Source organism: Myxine glutinosa, chromosome 9, assembly GCF_964187855.1.
Source record: "Myxine glutinosa chromosome 9, kmMyxGlut1.1, whole genome shotgun sequence".
In the NCBI taxonomy this organism is placed as follows: domain Eukaryota; kingdom Metazoa; phylum Chordata; class Myxini; order Myxiniformes; family Myxinidae; genus Myxine; species Myxine glutinosa.
In genome coordinates this window covers 59,040,498-59,059,841 of record NC_136269.1, presented here as the reverse complement: position 1 = coordinate 59,059,841, position 19,344 = coordinate 59,040,498, and the positions used below count along the sequence as shown (strand labels likewise).

The window sequence follows — 19,344 nt, the reverse complement described above, 5'->3', positions numbered from 1 at the left end:
AAGAGCACCTTCGTCACCTCCGCACGCTCTTCGAACGTCTGGGCCAGCACGGCCTGATCGTGAACCCCGCCAAGTGCCGGTTCGGTGTCGCTGAAATCGACTTTTTGGGGCACCGTGTCACCAGGCACGGGGCCATCCCCCTACTGGCCAAGGTGGAGGCGGTGAAGGGGTTTCCGCGCCCCCGCACGATCAAGGGGCTCCAGGAGTTCCTGGGCATGGTAAACTTTTACCATCGGTTCCTGCCCCGCATCGCCCAGCTCCTGCGCCCCTTACACGAGGCCCTTCGAGGGAAGCCGGGCAAAGGTGACGTTACCTGGACCGAGCAGATGGACGCGGCGTTCTCGGGTGCGAAGCTCGCCTTGGCCAACGCCACCATGCTCGCGCACCCGGCGCCCGATGCACCGATCGCCCTCACCACCGACGCCTCGGACTACGCGGTGGGCGCGGTGCACGAGCAATGGGTGCGTGGTGCTTGGCAACCGCTGGCGTTCTTCAGCCGGCAGCTTCGCCCGCCCGAACGCCGTTACAGTACCTTCGACCGCGAGTTGCTTGGGCTTCACCTGGCGGTCAGGCACTTCCGCCATCTGCTCGAGGGCCGTGCGTTCACGGCCTTCGTCGACCACAAGCCGCTGGTTTTCGCGATGGGCAAGGTCGCCGAGCCGTGGTCGGCCCGGCAACAGCGTCACCTCGCGGCCGTGTCCGAGTACACGACGGACATCCGACACGTCGCGGGAAAGGACAACCCGGTGGCCGACTGCCTTTCCTGGGCCGTCGCCCACGCAGTCCACCTTGGCATCGACTATGCCCGGATGGCGCCGGACCAGGCCGCCGACCCCGGGGTCCAGGCCTTGCGGACCGCCGTCACGGGCTTCCGCGTCACCGAGGTGCCCTTCGACGGCGCGGGCACGGCCGTCGTTTGCGACGTCTCCCTCGGGCGGCCCCACCCCATCGTGCCCGCAGGCTGGCAGCGCCAGGTTTTTGACGCCATCCACGGCCTGTCCCACCCGGGCACGAAGGCCTCCCAGAGGTTGGTCGCCGACAAGTTTGTCTGGCATGGCCTCCGGAAGGCCGTCCGCGGCTGGACCAGGACGTGCCTCGCGGGCCAGCGCGCGAAGGTGCACCGGCATACCCAGGCCCCATTGGCCCCGTTTACGGTGCCGGCACGTAGGTTCGACCACGTGCACGTGGACCGAGTGGGACCTCTGCCCCCCTCGCGGGGTTTCACCCATGTCCTTACCATGGTGGACCGCACCACCCGGTGGCCGGAGGCCGTGCCTTTGGCGGCGACGACGGCGGCAGACGTCGCGCAGGCGTTCATCGCCACCTGGGTCGCCCGGTTCGGCGCCCCCTCGGACATCTCGTACGACCGCGGCCCCCAGTTCACCTCGGAGCTCTGGCCGCGGTCGCACGGGGGCTCGGGGTCCAGCTGCACCGAACCACGGCCTACCACCCCCAGGCCAACGGCCTGTGCGAGCGGTTCCACCGCTCGTTGAAGGCCGCGCTCCGGGGCCCCCTCCGCGACGGCGGCTGGGTCGACAGGCTCCCTTGGGTCCTGCTGGGCCTCCGGACGGCGCCCAAGGAGGACCTGCGCGCATCCGCGGCGGAGTTGGTCTTTGGACAACCGCTGTGGGTGCCGGGCGAGTTCCTCCGCGAACCCACGGCACCTTGGTCCGCGGCGCAGGAGCGTTCTGCGCTGCAGGAGACCGCCCGGAGGTTCGCCCCGGTGCCGATGGCGCACCACGGGCACCCTCCTACACACGTCGCCCCGGAGCTTCGCACCGCGGAGTACGTCTTCGTCCGGCACGACGCCCACCGGACACCACTGCGGCCCCCGTACGACGGGCCTTTCCGCGTGCTGGAGACCGGGGTGAAACATTTCACCCTGGACATCGGCGGCACTCCTGACCGGGTCTCCATAGACCGCCTCAAGCCGGCCCACCTCGACGTGGACCACCCACCGCCGGTGGCTCGGCCCCCGCGTCGGGGCCGCCCCCCTGCGGGCGGACCCCCGGCACCGCCCAGCACCGCAGGCACGCCGCCCCCCGGTCCGGCACCCATCCCGGGTACAGCCGGGGGCATCCCACCTGGCATCCCTGCACCCCGGACGCCGCCGGTCGCCAGAGGGCGCTTCGGCCTGGTCATCCATTTGCCCCGCAAACTGGCCCTCCAGGTGCGCGGGAATTCTGGGGGGGCGCGTGTGGCGGACACGAAAGCCCACTGGCGTGGTGACATCATTCCGCGCACCAAGTGGGCGGCGGCCACGCCCGAGGGGTAGGCGTGGCCTCAGGATATACACCGGGCGCGCAGCCCGGAGCGCGCCAGTGCTACAGTGACCTCTTTGAATAAAGAGCATTAAACTTACCGCGTTGTCCGCTTCCTCCTTGGTAGCAAGTCGCGCGCGTAGCACCGCGTGCTTCAATGCAAAGATGGACTGATTAGATTTCGGCATCAAATGTGAGAGGTCATGACAGGTAAAAATGTGAGACTTGAGAACAGTTGAAGGGATTTAAATCAAACTTGGTACAAGTATGTATTATGATGTAATTGTATGGGCAAAGGCATATCGGTCGATGCCGCAACATCGAGGAGTGCCGTTCTAGTTGATTGTGTGATTCTGGACCCTACCTTTGTAACTTTGAATATGTATATACAACAACAACAACAACATGCATTTTAAGGCCATTTTCCCTGCTGGAGCGGGGGTTAGCCTTGCGGTCCCCATGACAATCTTCTCCATCTTGCCCTATTTTCTGCATCTCCCCTTGTTAACCCCCTTCCCCGCATTTCTTCTTCCACCATCTTTAGCCAAGTCTTTCTCGGTCTTCCCGGTCCTCTACTTCCTTCTACATTCATTTCCATCACTCTTCTCAACCAGTCACTTTCATCCTTCCTCAACACATGACCAAACCATCTCAAACTGTTCCTCTTCACAGCATCAATCACAGGAAGATGGAAGAATGTATATAGTATCTTCCAAGAAGAACTTGGAAGATGTATATAACTAACTCAATTACTATAATCACTAGCAGGTTGCTCCTGCCCGCACGGGAATCTAAACGTGGTCGGGATGGAGGGTGCAAAAATGCAAGTGACGTCTTCTGTCATTGAGCCAGCAAGCTGGGGGCAATAATTCCCTTTTATTGCCACATCTGATTCAATTCCAGTGCTATGATGGCGGTGAGGTGCTCCATTTGAAACGCTTTCTTCGATATATATGTAGCTTTTTGATCCCTTGAGTCCATAATAAAAATTTGTATTGGTGTCAAAGCCAGTGACCAATTCCAAATTAATAGTAGGATTGATACGCTAGTTATAGTTGCAGTATTGGTGTCAAAGCCAGTGACCAATTCCAAATTAATAGTAGGATTGATACGCTAGTTATAGTTGCAGTATTGGTGTCAAAGCCAGTGACCAATTCCAAATGAATAGTAGGATTGATACGCTAGTTATAGTTGCAGTATTGGTGTCAAAGCCAGTGACCAATTCCAAATGAATAGTCGGATTGATACGCTAGTTATAGTTGCAGGTTGATAATTAAAATGCACACAATGAGTAATCATAGCCCCTCGTAATCCATGTGGAGCTGACAGGCTAGCTCAGAGAAAGCATACTCCTCACCTTTGAGCTTTCAATCAATCAATTTCTTATTCTGTGCTTTTTATTTTGAAGTAGAATCAAAGCACTTTACAAAGAGAAAAGGTAAGAAGAATCTAAATTCATAAAAAGTCAGGATGCCCATTGCCCTCTGCCAGCATTTGTTTATTGTATGCTAATACTCGAACTATATTCCAAATTGCTGCCGTAACTTACAAGGAGCACTTAATTAACACCATCGCCATGCTCCCAGAAATATGCAACCAACAATCAGGTGCTGCGCACACATGACATGAAGTTTGTAAAGTGAATGATTAATGCTTTTGCTTGGATTTGCTGATATTGGAGGACACAAAAATTGCACATTTTAAGTCGTCTTTTTTTAATTTACTTTATTGGTTGGAGAATATTGGTGGAATAACAGTGTGTTCATGACAGGTACTTAGTGTGCTGTCACCTGCATCCGGGCTCCATCATGGTGCACGACTACCTCTTTCATGTGAATGAGACGCTGTGCAGGTTGAAAGACACAAAAAACGACGTTCTTCAAATTGTTCCTTCTGATCATCTTGCTACCGAACAGGATTTCTGTCAACACATTCGAAACTCAAATCAGAGGTAACATTAGATCTTCCTTTTCCTAATGTGGCATGTTAACATGTACCCTTGTATCTCAACCGTACTGGAGACTCGCCCTGCTTAGAGATAACTGGCCTGATTGAAAAACAAACGTGTAAGTATCAAATTCACGTGACTGTTTGAAATGCAGGACATTGCACAGGAAATAGTTTTTCCGTGGTGGTTTTAATAGGACTTTGACCTTTCAGCTTGGCCAAGATGCAGGTGAAAGCCCTTGCGAAGATCCATGCTTTCACTTTGGACCCGTGAGTAGCACAAACATTTCTACTGAACAAACTTCAAACTTCCATTAGTGTTGTTTCGTAGTGTTGAACAAACTTCCATTCTAATTATCAATTGAAAGCTAATGGATTAGCATGCAACTTAATGCAAATTATTCATTTGTCTCCTCCATTTTCTCATAATAAAGCTTTGCTGAAAATTTGATGACAAACGCTCAAATGGAAAAAAAAGTTATGCCCCAGACAGACACGGACACAGACACACATACAGACACACACAAACAGAAGTGATTGCAAAATGCCGTCTACCACTGTGCGGGCGTTGGGCTATTAACAATACAGGGAGTCCCCGGGTTACAAACACAATGTGTTCCTGAAAATATGTTGGTAAGCTATGTTTGTTAATATGTTTGTTCATAAACGCAGTACAGCACAGCACGCAGGTATGCTATAAGGCTGTGAAGACCAATGAAAATTTGGTCCATTGGACCAATGGGCCCACTAGTTTATCAAAAGTCCTGGAAGGGTAGGTAGTATTCAGTATTCATTTCTTTTTTGATAGTAAAATGCTGTAAATGCTTTTTTTAATAGATTCTGTAACAGAAATTGAAGCTCATATAAATTGAATATTTTGTGATTTTATTTTCGTTATTCGTGCGAATACAATTTCTGCTGTACTGACAGAAAATAATCAATCTTCCTATCAATGGATGTTCAGGAGAAATAACAAAAATTTCTCCCAGATCACTTTTTGTCCCCCGTCGCACCACGGAGCGAAAGGGGGACTATGGTTTTCCCATGCGTGCGTTCATACGTGCGTGCGTGCGTAAGCGAAGGACTGCATTCGAATTTGGTGTGTGGGTGCAACCCACGTCAAAATCCCAGATGGTCGCCGCCATGTATGTCTGAACCTTGTGAGCAGAATATCTTGAAAAATAAGCGTAGCACCAACTTCTAATCTGGTGTGTGGGTGTATATAGGCATAAGGAAGAACGCTATTGAAAATTGGGTCGCCACGTCAAAATCCAAGATGGCCGCCACCATATATATGTCTGAACCTTGTGAGCGAAATATCTTGAAACATAAACGAACTACTAACGTCTAATCTGGTGTGTGGGTGTAGCTACGCATAAGGAAGAACGCTATTGAAAATTGGGTCGCCACGTCAAAATCCAAGATGACCACCGCCATGTATGTCTGAACCTTGTGAGCGGAATATCTGCAAAAATAAGCGAGGTACCAACTTCTAATCTGGTGTGTGGGTGTATCCAAGCATGAGGAAGAACGCCATTGAAAATTGGGTCGCCACGTCAAAATCCAAGATGGCCGCCACCATATATATGTCTGAACCTTGTGAGCGAAATATCTTGAAAAATAAACGAACTACTAACGTCTGATCTGGTGTGTGGGTGTATCTAGGCATAAGGAAGAACGCTAATGAAAATTGGGTCGCCACGTCAAAATCCAAGATGACCGCCGCCATGTATGTCTGAACTTTGTGAGCGGAATATCTTGAAAAATAAGCGAAGTACCAACTTCTAATGTGGTGTGTGGGTGTAGCTAGGCATAAGGAAGAACGCTATTGAAAATTGGGTCGCCACGTCAAAATCCAAGATGTCCGCCTTGCGTCTTCCACTTTGTCAACTCGCATCACTTCACCGACGGGGGACCTAGGTGTAACACTTGTTTTTTCATAGTTTATGTGTTATATTTTAATTATTTATATCTTACTATAATTCACCAAATGTCTGTCTGTCTGTCCGTCTGTCTGTCTGTCCATTCGAAGGTACTGCAAAAACGGCTGAACCAATCGCAACGATATTTTGGGTGGGTAATCCTGGGATCTCCAGGAGTAAAATAGGCTATTTTGTTTTTCCAATTTCAGCTTTGGTCTCCAGCATTCTCAGGTTTGGACTCCCGCATAACATTCGCGTTGGCATAACGTTCATTGTGACGATGTTTTCATTGTGACGATGTTGTTTTCCCGGGTGCCGCACAAACGGCTGCACCGAACGCTGCACGTCTCCACCGATCAGACTCGGTGACATCGGACAAAGACCTTTTATAAGGACACGGGTTGAATCCCTGCTTGAGAGAATTCCAACCCCCTCCCCACCATCACGGCCGTCTCTCCAACTCACAATCCCACGAGATATGCGGAAAGGACGACCCAAAACCAATATAAACATCATTAAACATCATTCATACATAAACATCATTAAAAGTAAATAATGGCCTCGGCCAAAGGTCAAACGACGTTTAATCTCTACATAAGAGAATTCCACATAGCTATTTGGGCGGTGTATACGCTAACAGACTTGTAATACTCAGTTCCAGAAAGAGGATAATAAGCTTGGTACATACACGTCAGGTGGGTCGACGACAACGTGGTGCCAGTCACGTGGTCGACGTGGTGGGTCGACGATACACGTCAGGTGGTTGACTACCTGCTGATGCGTAGGCGAGATAGGGGGCACCTCCGGGACACAAAGGTGATCCCGGGGGAGGAGGCTGTTTCACAGCACCACTTGGTTGTCTGTGACATAAGGGTGAAAGGTGCGAGGAGAGCTCGGCGGGTGAAGTACCAACCGAGAATGAAGGTGTGGAAGTTGAAAGAGGTAACAGTGAGGGAGGCATTAAAAGAGAGGCTGAGTATGGTAGAGGATGATGTGGTTGAGCTTGAAAGTGGTTGGATGTCAATGAAAGATAGTCTGTTGGCAGCCGATGGTGAGGTATGTGGATGGACAAAAGGACCACCGATGCATTCGGAAACATGGTGGTGGGATGATGAAGTTGGAAAGAAGATTGACGAGAAGAGGAACAAGTTCAAGGAGTGGTAGAAGGCGAAGGGTATGGGGGCAGAAAAGGAAGAGCATGAAAGTTATAAGGCAGCCAAGTAGGCTGCAAAGAAAGAGGTAGCAAAGGCGCAGGAGGCATGTAGGAAAATGTTCGGAGAACGCTTGGATTTGGAAGAGGGTCAGAGAGCAGTATTCAGGATTGCAAAGCAGATAGCGAAAGAGAGGTGTGATGTGATGGGGGTGAGTTGCTTGAAGGATGAAGTGGGACAAATCGTTGTGGACCCAGATGGAATTAAAGGAAGATGGAAGAGATATATTGAAATACTGTTGAATGCAGAGAATGAATGGGATGGCAACATAGAGAGTAACCCAGTTTTAGGACCGGCAGAGAAGATAACCGAGAAGGAAGTTGAGGAAGCGATAAAAGCAATGAAGAGTAGAAAAGCGGGAGGGCCGACGGGAGTTGTGGGAGATATGTTGAAGGCAGCGGGAAATTGGGGTGTGAAGAGAAAGACAGAGATCTGCAATCTGGTGGTGAAAGAAGGCTGCATTCCAGTGGTTTGGGAACTGAGTACCCTTGTCCCTCTACACAAGGGGAAAGGTGACCCTCTGGACTGTGGCTCGTATCGAGCGATAAAGTTATTGGAGCATGGAATGAAGGTATTGGAAAGGGTGTTGGAGAGGAGGATAAGGAAGAAAGTGAAGATCGACGAAATGCAGTTTGGATTTATGCCAGGAAGAGGAACGACAGACGCGCTTTTCATTTTTTCAATATCGGAAAAACGAAGGTGATGGCAAGTGGTAAAGCATGTGGTGAGGTGGAAAGAACTGGGAAGTGGCCGTGTGCTGTGTGCAGGAAGGGTGTCGGAGTGAATTCCATTCAATGTACAATGTGCGCTGAGTGGGTTCGTTAAAAATGTAGTGGTTTGAGAGGGTCATTAACCAGTGTGGCAGCTACATTCAAGTGTAAGGTGTGCACAGAGGGAGCTGCAGATGGAGGAAATGTTGAGTTGGATCTTGGAGAAGGCGTGAAGCTGGAAGGTGTGAAAACATTTTGTTACCTAGGAGACATGCTGAATGGAGAGGGTGGATCAGACTGGGCAACGGTTGCTGGAGTGAGATGTGCATGGAAGAAGTTTCGGGAACTGAGTGGCGTGCTGACGAGGAGGGGAGTGTCGTTGAAGCTGAAGGGAAAGGTGTATGCTGCATGTGTGAGAAGTGTTATGATTTATGGGAGCGAGACATGGGTAATGAACGTAGAGCAGCAATGAAGGCTGGAAAGGGTGGAAATGTGAATGGTTCGGTGGATGTGTGGAGTATCGTTGAGAGAGAGGAAGACAAATGATGAATTGCGAAAGATGATGGGAATAGAGCCTGTGATGGATGCTGTGAAGACAAACAGTTTGAGATGGTTTGGTCATGTGTTGAGGAAGGATGAAAGTGACTGGTTGAGAAGAGTGATGGAAATGAATGTAGAAGGAAGTGGAGGATGGGGAAGACCGAGAAAGACTTGGCTAAAGATGGTCGAAGATGAATGCGGGCAAGGTGGTTAACAAGGGGAGACGCAGAAAATAGGGCAAAATGGAGAAGATTGTCATGGGGACCGCAAGGCTAACCCCCGCTCTAGCAGGGAAAATGGCCTTAAAATGCCTGTTGTTGTTGTTGTTGTTGTTGTTGTTGTTGTGTACGCTAACAGACCATTTGGGCGGTGTATACGCTAATATGCCGTAACACCTATTTGAAACACGATGAAATAATATTTACCGATATGAACAGTGATGTGGCCTTTATTGAAATTCTACAAATACTGTTTAGATTTTGATGATTTGCGTGTGATATGATTTAACGGATGTTTATATGAATCGTTTAAAATAAAAAAAGCCTTCAATTTCTGATATTTTACCTTTTCATTTGAGCCTCCTAATTGAAGCCCCGCCCTTTGGGGCGGGTACCGTTGCTAGTTAATTAAATATTATTAGTCCCCTACCGGTGTACACCGGAGGGGACTATAGGTTTGCACGCTGTCCCTCCGTCCGTCAGTCTGTCAGTCCGTCAGTCCGTCACGCAAAGAACAGTTTTACGGACTTTTTTTTCTAAACGCTTAACGCTAATGATTTCAAACTTGGCACATGGTTTCCTCATGATAAATTACAGATCCAGTTCGAACTTCACGACGTTTCGATAATTTTTGACAAAGTTATGGCACTTTGAACTTTGGTAATTCTGATAATTCTGATGATCCTTAACTCAGTGGCATTTTAAGTTTTAATTTCCTTTAAAAAAGATTTTCTCTGCAATAATTGGACCGATTGAGATCAAATTTTCACCATAGGAGGTACTCGGTCTGTATAATATTTTAATGATAATTATGACGTCACAGGTCACGTGGTTCGGCCGTCATATTGTTTTTCGTGAAAACACGAAAACCCCTTTTTCTCTGCAACGGCTGAACAGATCGAGGCCGAAATTTGCAGGCAGAATCGTATCCCCATGATGAACAAAAATGTCAACGAGCATGACGTCATGCGTCACATGATTTCAGAGTTTTACGTTTTTAAGCATGAACCTTTAAAACCGAGATCCTCCCTCATTTTTGATCCAATCGAGGGGAAACTTCACAGATCTGTTCAGCATGTCAATCTACTAAAATGTCCTTTTGGAATTTGCGATAGGGCATGCGGTTTGGCAGATATCGTTCATTGAACGAAAAAAATAAATAAATTGATATCTCATGTTTATTCTAGTTCTCCTCAAGCCGCACCGCGCGCCGTCAGCCTCGGCTCGCGAACGTCAACAGCGTGACACAGCGCACACAGCGCTCCGGAGGGGCGGAGCCAAGCCGAGCAACATATATATACACATCGATCATTGATCGTGAAGAGCCTGGTGTTGGCTTCGCGGTTAGGGTGCCGGCTTGGGATCCTAGGATCCTGGGTTCGAATCCCGGTCGATCGCTGAATTAACGCCAGGGGGGTTGACTCAGCCTGTCATCCTTCCGAGGTCGGCAAATTGAGTACCAGCTTGCTGGGATGAATGATCACGGTGTGTACCCCGATTTAGAATAGGTACACCGCATCCCTGCGCATCGTAAGAGCGTGACCAAGGGTTGGCATCAGGAAGGGCATCCGGCCATAAAAACATTGCCTCAAACAGGGAACCATGATTGTCATGGGGCCCGCAAGGCTAACCCCTGCTCTCGCCGGGAAAATGGTCTTAAAACGATCATTCATATTCATATTTATTCATTGATCGTGAACCGGAAAATATAATAAATTACTCATATTTAGCGACTCGAAAGGTTATTTATCAACAACTTATTTTTTCGTGCTTCTGCTGACCTGTCTGCAAGGTGTATAAATCGAAGTCCCGAGTGCGAATCACAGGTGAGCCCGTCCTGAGGTAATTAGCGATTGGGAACGATTCAGAACCTGTGGATAAATAACCCTTGGTAATTTCCCCAACAGTTTTCTGGACGACAGACTGCCGGTAGGGGACATGTATTGCAGCGCAATACTCAGAATGCTTGTTTAAATTAATTGTTTAAATTATTATTTAAATTAATTATTTAAATGAATTATTATTTTAATTTAATTATTTAATTATTAATTATTATTAATATATTAATTATATTAATATATTAATTATTAATTGTTATTAATTATTATTTTGTTTAAATTAAGTAATTAATTAATTATTATTTTACGGTCAATTAATTATTATTATTATTTAAATATTATTTAAATATCATTATTTAAATTATTTAAATAGACTAATTATTTCTATTTTTTAAGTGGACGTGCTCATAATGCAAATCAATTCTGTTTAATTAATTACCACTGTGGTCATTTAATTGGCAAAATTACCTTAATTAATAACTGACGTGGTTCAGACCTGTTCGGAGTGCAAAGTGCATTCTCCGCTCGTGTGCATTTTGCCACCAAATTGCGCGCAGTCATTTGCGTTCATCTCTGGCGTGTTCTGTCTCCACTCCAGCTGCGGTAGCATTTGTGGTCAAAGCGATTGACTTGGGGCTGTGTGCATGATAATATTCATGCACCAAGCTATTCGAGAATGATGGGTAAATCAATAGAATATGAGACCCTTCCCTGTTGTTCACATCTTCACTCGAAACAAGCAATCTTAGCACAACACTAAAAGACCAACGCAAACAAGTACTGTGTGAATGATGTGAACTGTTATATGTTGCCATGGTTACAGAGTGATCCTGTTTTTGCCAGAAACCTGCACGAGCCTCACCAGGCAGAGATACGCAGAGCTTGCCTGCTGAGATGGGATGTAAGCCTTTGCTTTTCTTTGACAATCCTCAACCATAATTGTACCTCACATCTCTTATGTAATTCAATTTTCATCATGTTTCTATAACCCCATTCTGGCGATCTTTATTTGATTCTTCATTACCTTTACTTTACCATGGTTACTTTGCAATCCTTTATCTGCTGCCCAGCCTGATACTATGGACCCTTTAGGGAATGACTCTGCTGTGGTCACAGGTACCTGACCAAGCACGTTTGGCTCCGGTTTTCAGGGATCCACTGTACAGCTTTCTTGAGCTCGTCACGGTAACTACCATTGTTTTCAATTTATTGCACTTGGCTTTCATTTTATTTATTCTTTCCAGAATCGATTTTTTGTAATTTTATCTCTTTAATTATTTTCTCTTTGTTTTGCTTTCGTTCTCAAGTACTTTTCTTTTCTGCAGGAAAGTAACCAAGATACAGTATTTTTGATTTATAGTTTACATGTGCTTATTAACAAATGAGTGGTGAATTCAAAAACAAAATAGACGACTTGCTAGCAAACTTGCAATCCAAGGCTTCCAAATAAGAATATGTAGAGTTGAAAGAAGGAACTATGAGACACCACCAAATTTAGAATTTTTGAACAAAGCAAAACACAACATATGAAAAGCTGTTTTTATTGTCTAAATAGGCAGCTGAGTCTTGGTTATTATGGAAGGATTCATGGAATATGAGTACAAATGTTAAAATAATATAATCTGTACAGCCTCCAACATATATACTCGTGTGTGTGTGTGTGTGTGTGTGTGTGTGTGTGTGTGTGTGTGTGTGTGTGTGTGTGTGTGTGTATATATATATATACATATACAGTAAAACTTCCTCGAACGCGGTTTACAATTTACGCGCTGAATTAAATGCGTCAAAACCTCCCCAACGCGAGGGTGTGTTTCGCATTTATGCGATCGTGGCTGGTGTTTTCCCAAAGATTTATATTATTCTTATTCCTTGTTACTGTACTGTACTTTACTTAACCCTTGTACACACAAGGCAGGTGTTCTTAAGCTAAATACAAGGCTAAAAAGACCCCCCTTGTGTGGACAAGGGTTAATTAATATTTAATTTATACATACGATGATACGAGTCGCCACCTGCCATCATCGGCGATCGCAGTTCGATTTTACATTCTGGATTAATTGCGACAAAAACGGCCGGCGTTGCCCCAAAGATTTTATTATTTTTCCTTATTCCTTATTACCTTGCTTAATTACGATTTAATTTATATTTAATATAAATTTAATAGTTTGAAATCCATACACAGAACTTCACAGGGAGTTAAAACAGAAGGCAAAGCAAGTGCCTATAACACAATTCTTTAGGCCTACTTCAACATCTACCAGCAGCACTTCAACCCCTTCCACCAGCAATTCAACACCATTGCAATAATACAGTACTATTATGATACTAACACTTATTTTAATGTATATTTAATAATGCTGCACCATTCCATACAAACAAACATGTAAAAAAAGCAAGAAAGGCTGTTTTAGGGTCAGTTTTTTAGGAGCCTGGAACATATCCCCAATTTCCCCATACGCTTAATGATTCCTCCAACGCAAATTCCTCCAACATGAGGTTATCCCAGAACGTATCCCCCGCATTGGAGGAAGTTTTACTGTATGTGTGTGTGTGTATGTATATATATATATATATATATATATATATATATATATATATATATATATATATATATATATATATATATATCTATATATATATATGTATATATATATATATATATATATATATATATATATATATATATATATATATATATATATATATATATATATATATATATATATATATATATATATATATATATATATATATATATATATATATAACTGTAAGAAATAGTAGAAACTCCAAAGTACGAGCAGGGCGTCTCATTTGTATTGAATATATAATCGTTAGATTAAATAAGACGCGGACGTAGCTTCAGGACGTCGATCTTTAATTGTCGACAAGCTTTCGACCAACAAAGGTCTTCTTCTGAGTCTACAAAAACAAAAAGGTGGCACAAAAATATAATTGTTCCAGACATAAGGCCAATCTTACAAAGGCAGAGCGACGAGCACTTCACAATCTCCAAAACAATGAAAAGATAGTCATAAAGCCAGCAGATAAAGGTACTGGCATTGTCATTATGTCGACTACCGATTACGTTGCAGAAGGTAATCGTCAACTACATAGTGATACTTACAAAGAGCTCCCATCCGACCCTACCCTTTTACATCTTGAAGAGGTTAAAAAGGTAGTAGATTCTATTCGGGTGGATAAAACCATCAAATCTCGCTTAGTTCCGAAAGATCCCCATTGCCCTAACCTTTATTTTCTTCCTAAAATACACAAGGTAAACAATCCAGGTAGACCAATCGTATCTGGCTGCACATGTCCAACTGTTCTCATATCAAAATTTGTTGACTGTCATTTACGTCCTCTCGTGTTGAAGCTCTCCTCATACCTCAAGGACACAACCAGTTTTCTGACCCACATCCAAGGATTGAACAGAATATACTCACCTTTCAACTCCCAAACCATTTTAGTCACAGCAGATGTTACATTCCTCTACACTAATATTCCACATTCAGAAGGCCTGTCTGCATGCCGCAAAGCCCTCGATACACGACAAGTCCCAATGCCACCTACTCAAGACCTTATGCGCCTATTAGAACTGACACTCAAACTGAATAATTTCCAATTCAACGGACGACATTACATTCAAACTCAAGGTACCGCTATGGGTACCCCTGTTGCACCATCGTACGCTAACATCTTCATGGGAATGATAGAGGCCAAGATCAATGCACAACCTCATCACGGAATCTTGGAAAAATCCTGGGTACGTTATATTGATGACATCCAGTTCATCTGGTCAAAATCCCCCCGTAGTCTCACACAATTCCAAAATGAATTAAATTTGATTCATCCGACCATCAAGTTCACATTCGACAGCTCACAGTCCGAAGTTCACTTTCTAGACACATCACTCACGCTTCAAAATAACAGACTCGAAACAGAACTATACACCAAACCAACAGACACCCACTCTTACCTTCTCCCTTCTTCATCTCATCCTAAACATACAATTGCAAGCATACCATACAGTCAAGCACTCAGAGTAAGACGCATTTGCTCAACAAAAATGGCAGAAGAAACTTCTCTCTGCCAATTAGAAACACACTTCATTGCAAGAAACTATGACCCTCACTCTGTGCAAGAAGCAATAACCCGAGCAAAACGCATACCGAGAGCAGACCTTCTGACTTACAAACCCAAACCTGCAACTAACCGTGTCCCACTGGTAACCACCTACTCTGCTACCTCATCCCAATTGCCAAGTATTCTGAATAAGGCCCTTCCTCTCCTCCATCAATCAGAAACACTCGGCACCACATTTCCTCAACCTCCACTAACATCATTTCGACGTGGTCGGACACTCAGGGACCTCTTGGTAAAAGCAAAGCACCCACAGCCCCACAACAAAGAAACTAGGATCCCTGGCTTCTACAAATGCACAGCAAACAAATGTATTATTCACAAACATTTACTAGAAGGAAACAAATTCTGTAGTTCTAGCACTGGACAAAAATTCCCCATCACCTCCTATATGAACTGCAAATCTACATGGGTCATATACCTAATCACTTGCCAAAAGTGCACCAAACAATATGTTGGAAAAACTGAAAATACACTCTACACACGATTTAATAACACCCGGTCAGAAATCAATAACTTCCACACCAGTCAGGGCAAATCTCTACCTTACACGATACACTTTAATCAACCGGATCACTCTATAAATGACATTCAGATCTCTGCCATTGAATCAATCACAAATCGATCACACACCACGATTCTGAAACGTGAGTCCTTTTGGATACACAAACTTCGGACAAAAGTCCCTCATGGCATAAATTTTGATGACTAAAGCATGTTCCCACATCAACCCAATCAAATTGTTAACCGTAACCCATTCATTCATTCATTCATTCATCATTCATTCATTCATTCATTCTACCTTTATATGTCATTTATATAAATATATAAATATATTATATGAATATAAATGGGATATGAATATATGCTTGTGTGTTTATGTATGTATATCTCTATATTTGTATATACACGTGCACCCTAACGGAAGTGACCGTGACGCAAACGGTCACTTCCGTCGAACTTGGGGCTGGTGAGTGAACTTTGGCGTGGCTCTTCCTTCTGTATGCAATTTTTTACTCACATCACACATCTCACACACATATCACCATACACACTTGACTGATATACATGCCTGCTGTTTTTGTAGACTCAGAAGAAGACCTTTGTTGGTCGAAAGCTTGTCGACAATTAAAGATCGACGTCCTGAAGCTACGTCCGTGTCTTATTTAATCTAACGATTATATATATATATATATATATATATATATATTGTTACAGACGCGGTTGTGGATGTTGGTTTACCGAGCGGTTTGGTATGACCGCGTCTGCACAGTTTACCCGATTATACTCGAACGTTGGCCGAGTCGCGCTATGCTAAATCAATTAAGGAAAGGACACAACGGCTGGATTAAATGACACGACACCAGGGGTACAGTTCTCAAGACCTCCGGAGGAGGTTATAATAGTTCGGAACGTTAGATTACAAGGACAAGAGAGACAGCATAGAAAGGTAGGCACTTAATCACGGTCTTATAGTAACCCCGACAGACGACAGATAAACTGGACAAGACTGACTCACACCGGGATTGATGGCAAGGAAGGGCAGGTAGTCGGTGGACAGCACAAGGTGCACTCTTGGCTCAGGGACAGGATCCACACGGTCCGAAAGATGCAGGGAGGTCTCTCAGCGCTCGGAGGTCGCGACTGGTTCTTCTTCAAGCTCGGGGCGCATCTGACGTCACGTCCGGTAAGTCGCTGCGTATATCCGGCGGGGAGTGACACGCCCTCGGCTCGTTAGCTCCGCCCCAGATGGAATCGGCCCGTTGCTTCTTATTGGGTGCGGGGGTTACCGAGCTCCGCCCTTGACGAGGAGCTGACAGCCAGCCCCTTCGTGGTAACCCCGTGGGCGCACATGGCAATGGCGGCTAACCAAGCCGGTGTGAGGACGCACACTCCCCGCACCGCGGCCGCGCCGCCCCCGCTGTGGTTGTAGTTGTTGTTGTTGTTATTGTTTCATGAGGAAGATGGGAGGAGGTATGGGGAGGTCCTAAACTCACTACTGGTGCCATACAATCACATTCTGGTGCAACGAAGAGTCAGAATTAATGGAAACGAGTCCTTAACTGACATAGACTAAGAATAACTAGCAAGAGGTCCTAAAGTTGTCTACGTGAGATGCGGTGGACCTGGGCACGACATTTAATGGGGGAAAAAGGGGAAGGTCGGTTCTACAGAGTGTTGTTTACAGACAATGGGACTAGGGAATGGGGGATTGGGGATAGTTGGGGAGTATTGGGGAAATAGGGGAATATTTACAAGCGGATATGGAGGCCAAATCCCATATCCGCAACAATATATATATATATATATACATACACACACACACACACACACACACACACACACACACACACACACACACACACACACAGCTCCGGCCAACTCTGGCCGGAAAGCAAAGGAAAAGCAAAGGCAGCTCCGGCCGAACGAGCTCAAATACAGCACGTTTGACCGTGAGCTCCTCGGTCTACACCTGGCCGTCCGCCATTTCCGCCACCTCCTGGAGGGCCGACCTTTCACGGCGTTCGTCGACCACAAGCCGTTGGTTTACGCAATGGCCAAGGTCACGGAGCCGTGGTCGGCCCGCCAACAGCGCCACCTCTCCGCCATGTCGGAGTTTACCACGGACATCCGGCACGTCGCCGGCAAAAACAACGCCGTGGCCGACTGTCTTTCCCGGGCCAGCGCGAACGCGGTCCACCTGGGCGTGGACTTCGCGCTTATGGCGGCGGACCAAACCACCGACACCACGGTGCAAGCCCTCCGGGTGGCGGACACGGGCCTCTGCCTGGCCGACATCCCCTTCGCGGACACTGTCCTGCTCTGCGACGTCTCCCAAGGCCAGCCTCGCCCCATCGTGCCCGTCACCTGGCAACGCCGCATCTTCGCCTCCCTCCACGGCCTTTCCCACCCGGGCCGGAAAGCTTCCCAGAAGCTGGTGTCGGCGCGATTCGTCTGGCACAGCCTTCGTCGGGACGTCCGCGATTGGACCAGCACCTGCACAGCCTGCCAACGGGCCAAGGTCCACCGACACACCCAGGCCCCGCTGGCACCTTTCACCGTGCCCGAACGACGTTTCGACCACGTCAACGTGGATCTGATGGGCCCCCTCCCCCCGTCACGGGGGTTCACACACCTGCTCACCATGGTGGACAGGACCACCAGGTGGCCGGAGGCCGTTCCCCTCGTCTCCACCACCACCGCCGACGTGGCGCAGGCTTTCATCGCCACCTGGGTCGCCCGCTTCGGCGCACCGGCGGACATCTCGTCAGACCGCGGACCACAGTTCACCTCCGAGCTGTGGGGCACGGTCGCCCGCAACCTGGGGGTCAAGCTCCACCGTACTACGGCCTACCACCCCCAAGCAAACGGGTTGTGCGAGCGATTCCACCGCTCCATGAAGGCCGCGCTCATGGCCGGCCTTCAAGACGGCGGTTGGGCCGACCGGCTGCCGTGGGTCCTTTTGGGCCTCCGCACGGCCCCCAAGGAGGACCTCCAGGCATCCACCGCCGAGCTTGTCTACGGCCAGGCGCTACGCGTCCCGGGCGAATTCGTGCCCGACGCTACCAGTCCCTGGTCCGCAGCTCACCAGCGCTCGGACCTCCAGGAGGCCGCCCAACGGTTTGCCCCCGTGCCAACATCCCACCACGGTGACCCCCAGTCCTACCTCCCCCCAGCACTTCGCACAGCGGAGTATGTTTTTGTGCATCACGACGCACATCGGGGGCCACTCCGGCCGCCGTACGACGGGCCCTTCCGGGTCCTGCGACGGGACGACAAGTCGTTCGTCATCGACATCGGCGGCAGGTCGGACCGGATTGCGGTGGACCGCCTCAAGCCGGCGCACGTGGACGTCGACCAACCACCACGGGTGGCCCTTCCGCCGTGGCGAGGCCGCCCCCCATCCACGGTGCCCCCCACTCGACCGCCCACCACCACACCGGACCCCCCCCCCCCACGACCCGCCAGGGGTCGCTTCGGCCGGGTCATCAGGACCCCCCTCAAATTGACCCTGTCGGTGCAAGTCGATTCTGGGGGGACGTGTGTAGCGGCTACCGCTGGGTTTTCATAATCGCCTTGCACCTATCAAGGACGCGGAGCGATCACCATGCCGGGCTCGTCCAGGACGCCCGGGCAGGCTAGCCCTCAACTTGCCAGGCCGCAGCCAGGACGCTCGGCCACACTCCCTCTCGCCTTTCCTGGGCAAACGCTCCGGGATAATGTGTGTATATATATTGCTGCCCGATAAACGGGCTTTTGGAGAGTACCTGAGTGTTTTGTTTGAATAAAGCAACTCGGACGAATTCCAGCTTTTTGTCGCGTCCATTCTTCCGATCGACGTGGGAGCCCGAGCTCCTTCACACATGTCAATAAACAAGAGGTTGCCTCAATCACAAAAAAGCAAAAAGCATGAACATCACAAGGGGTGGTGCAACAAAAGTCACAGCACTGCAACACAAAGGCACACACCTAAATACACTCAATACAAAATGACACAGGATTGGACGCAACACTCCTAACAGTCAAGGACAGAACGACAGCAGTCCTCAATAT

General features: G+C 47.7%; 1 protein-coding gene across 3 annotated transcripts in view; it reads left to right on the top strand.

Annotated features, from left to right (window-relative positions):
* Window positions 1–19,344, top strand: part of CMTR1 (cap methyltransferase 1) — a 122,176-nt gene that overhangs the window by 58,742 nt on the left and 44,090 nt on the right. For all 3 annotated transcript variants that reach the window (XR_010982023.2, XM_068100807.2, XM_068100806.2), the window contains exons 12-15: window positions 4,033–4,212; window positions 4,422–4,478; window positions 11,491–11,548; window positions 11,764–11,832. Coding sequence is in view for 2 of the 3 variants with exons in the window: in XM_068100807.2 (XP_067956908.2) it covers window positions 4,033–4,212; window positions 4,422–4,478; window positions 11,491–11,548; window positions 11,764–11,832 (364 nt within the window). In the remaining variant the exon portion in view is untranslated. The remainder of the gene's footprint in view (window positions 1–4,032; window positions 4,213–4,421; window positions 4,479–11,490; window positions 11,549–11,763; window positions 11,833–19,344) is intronic.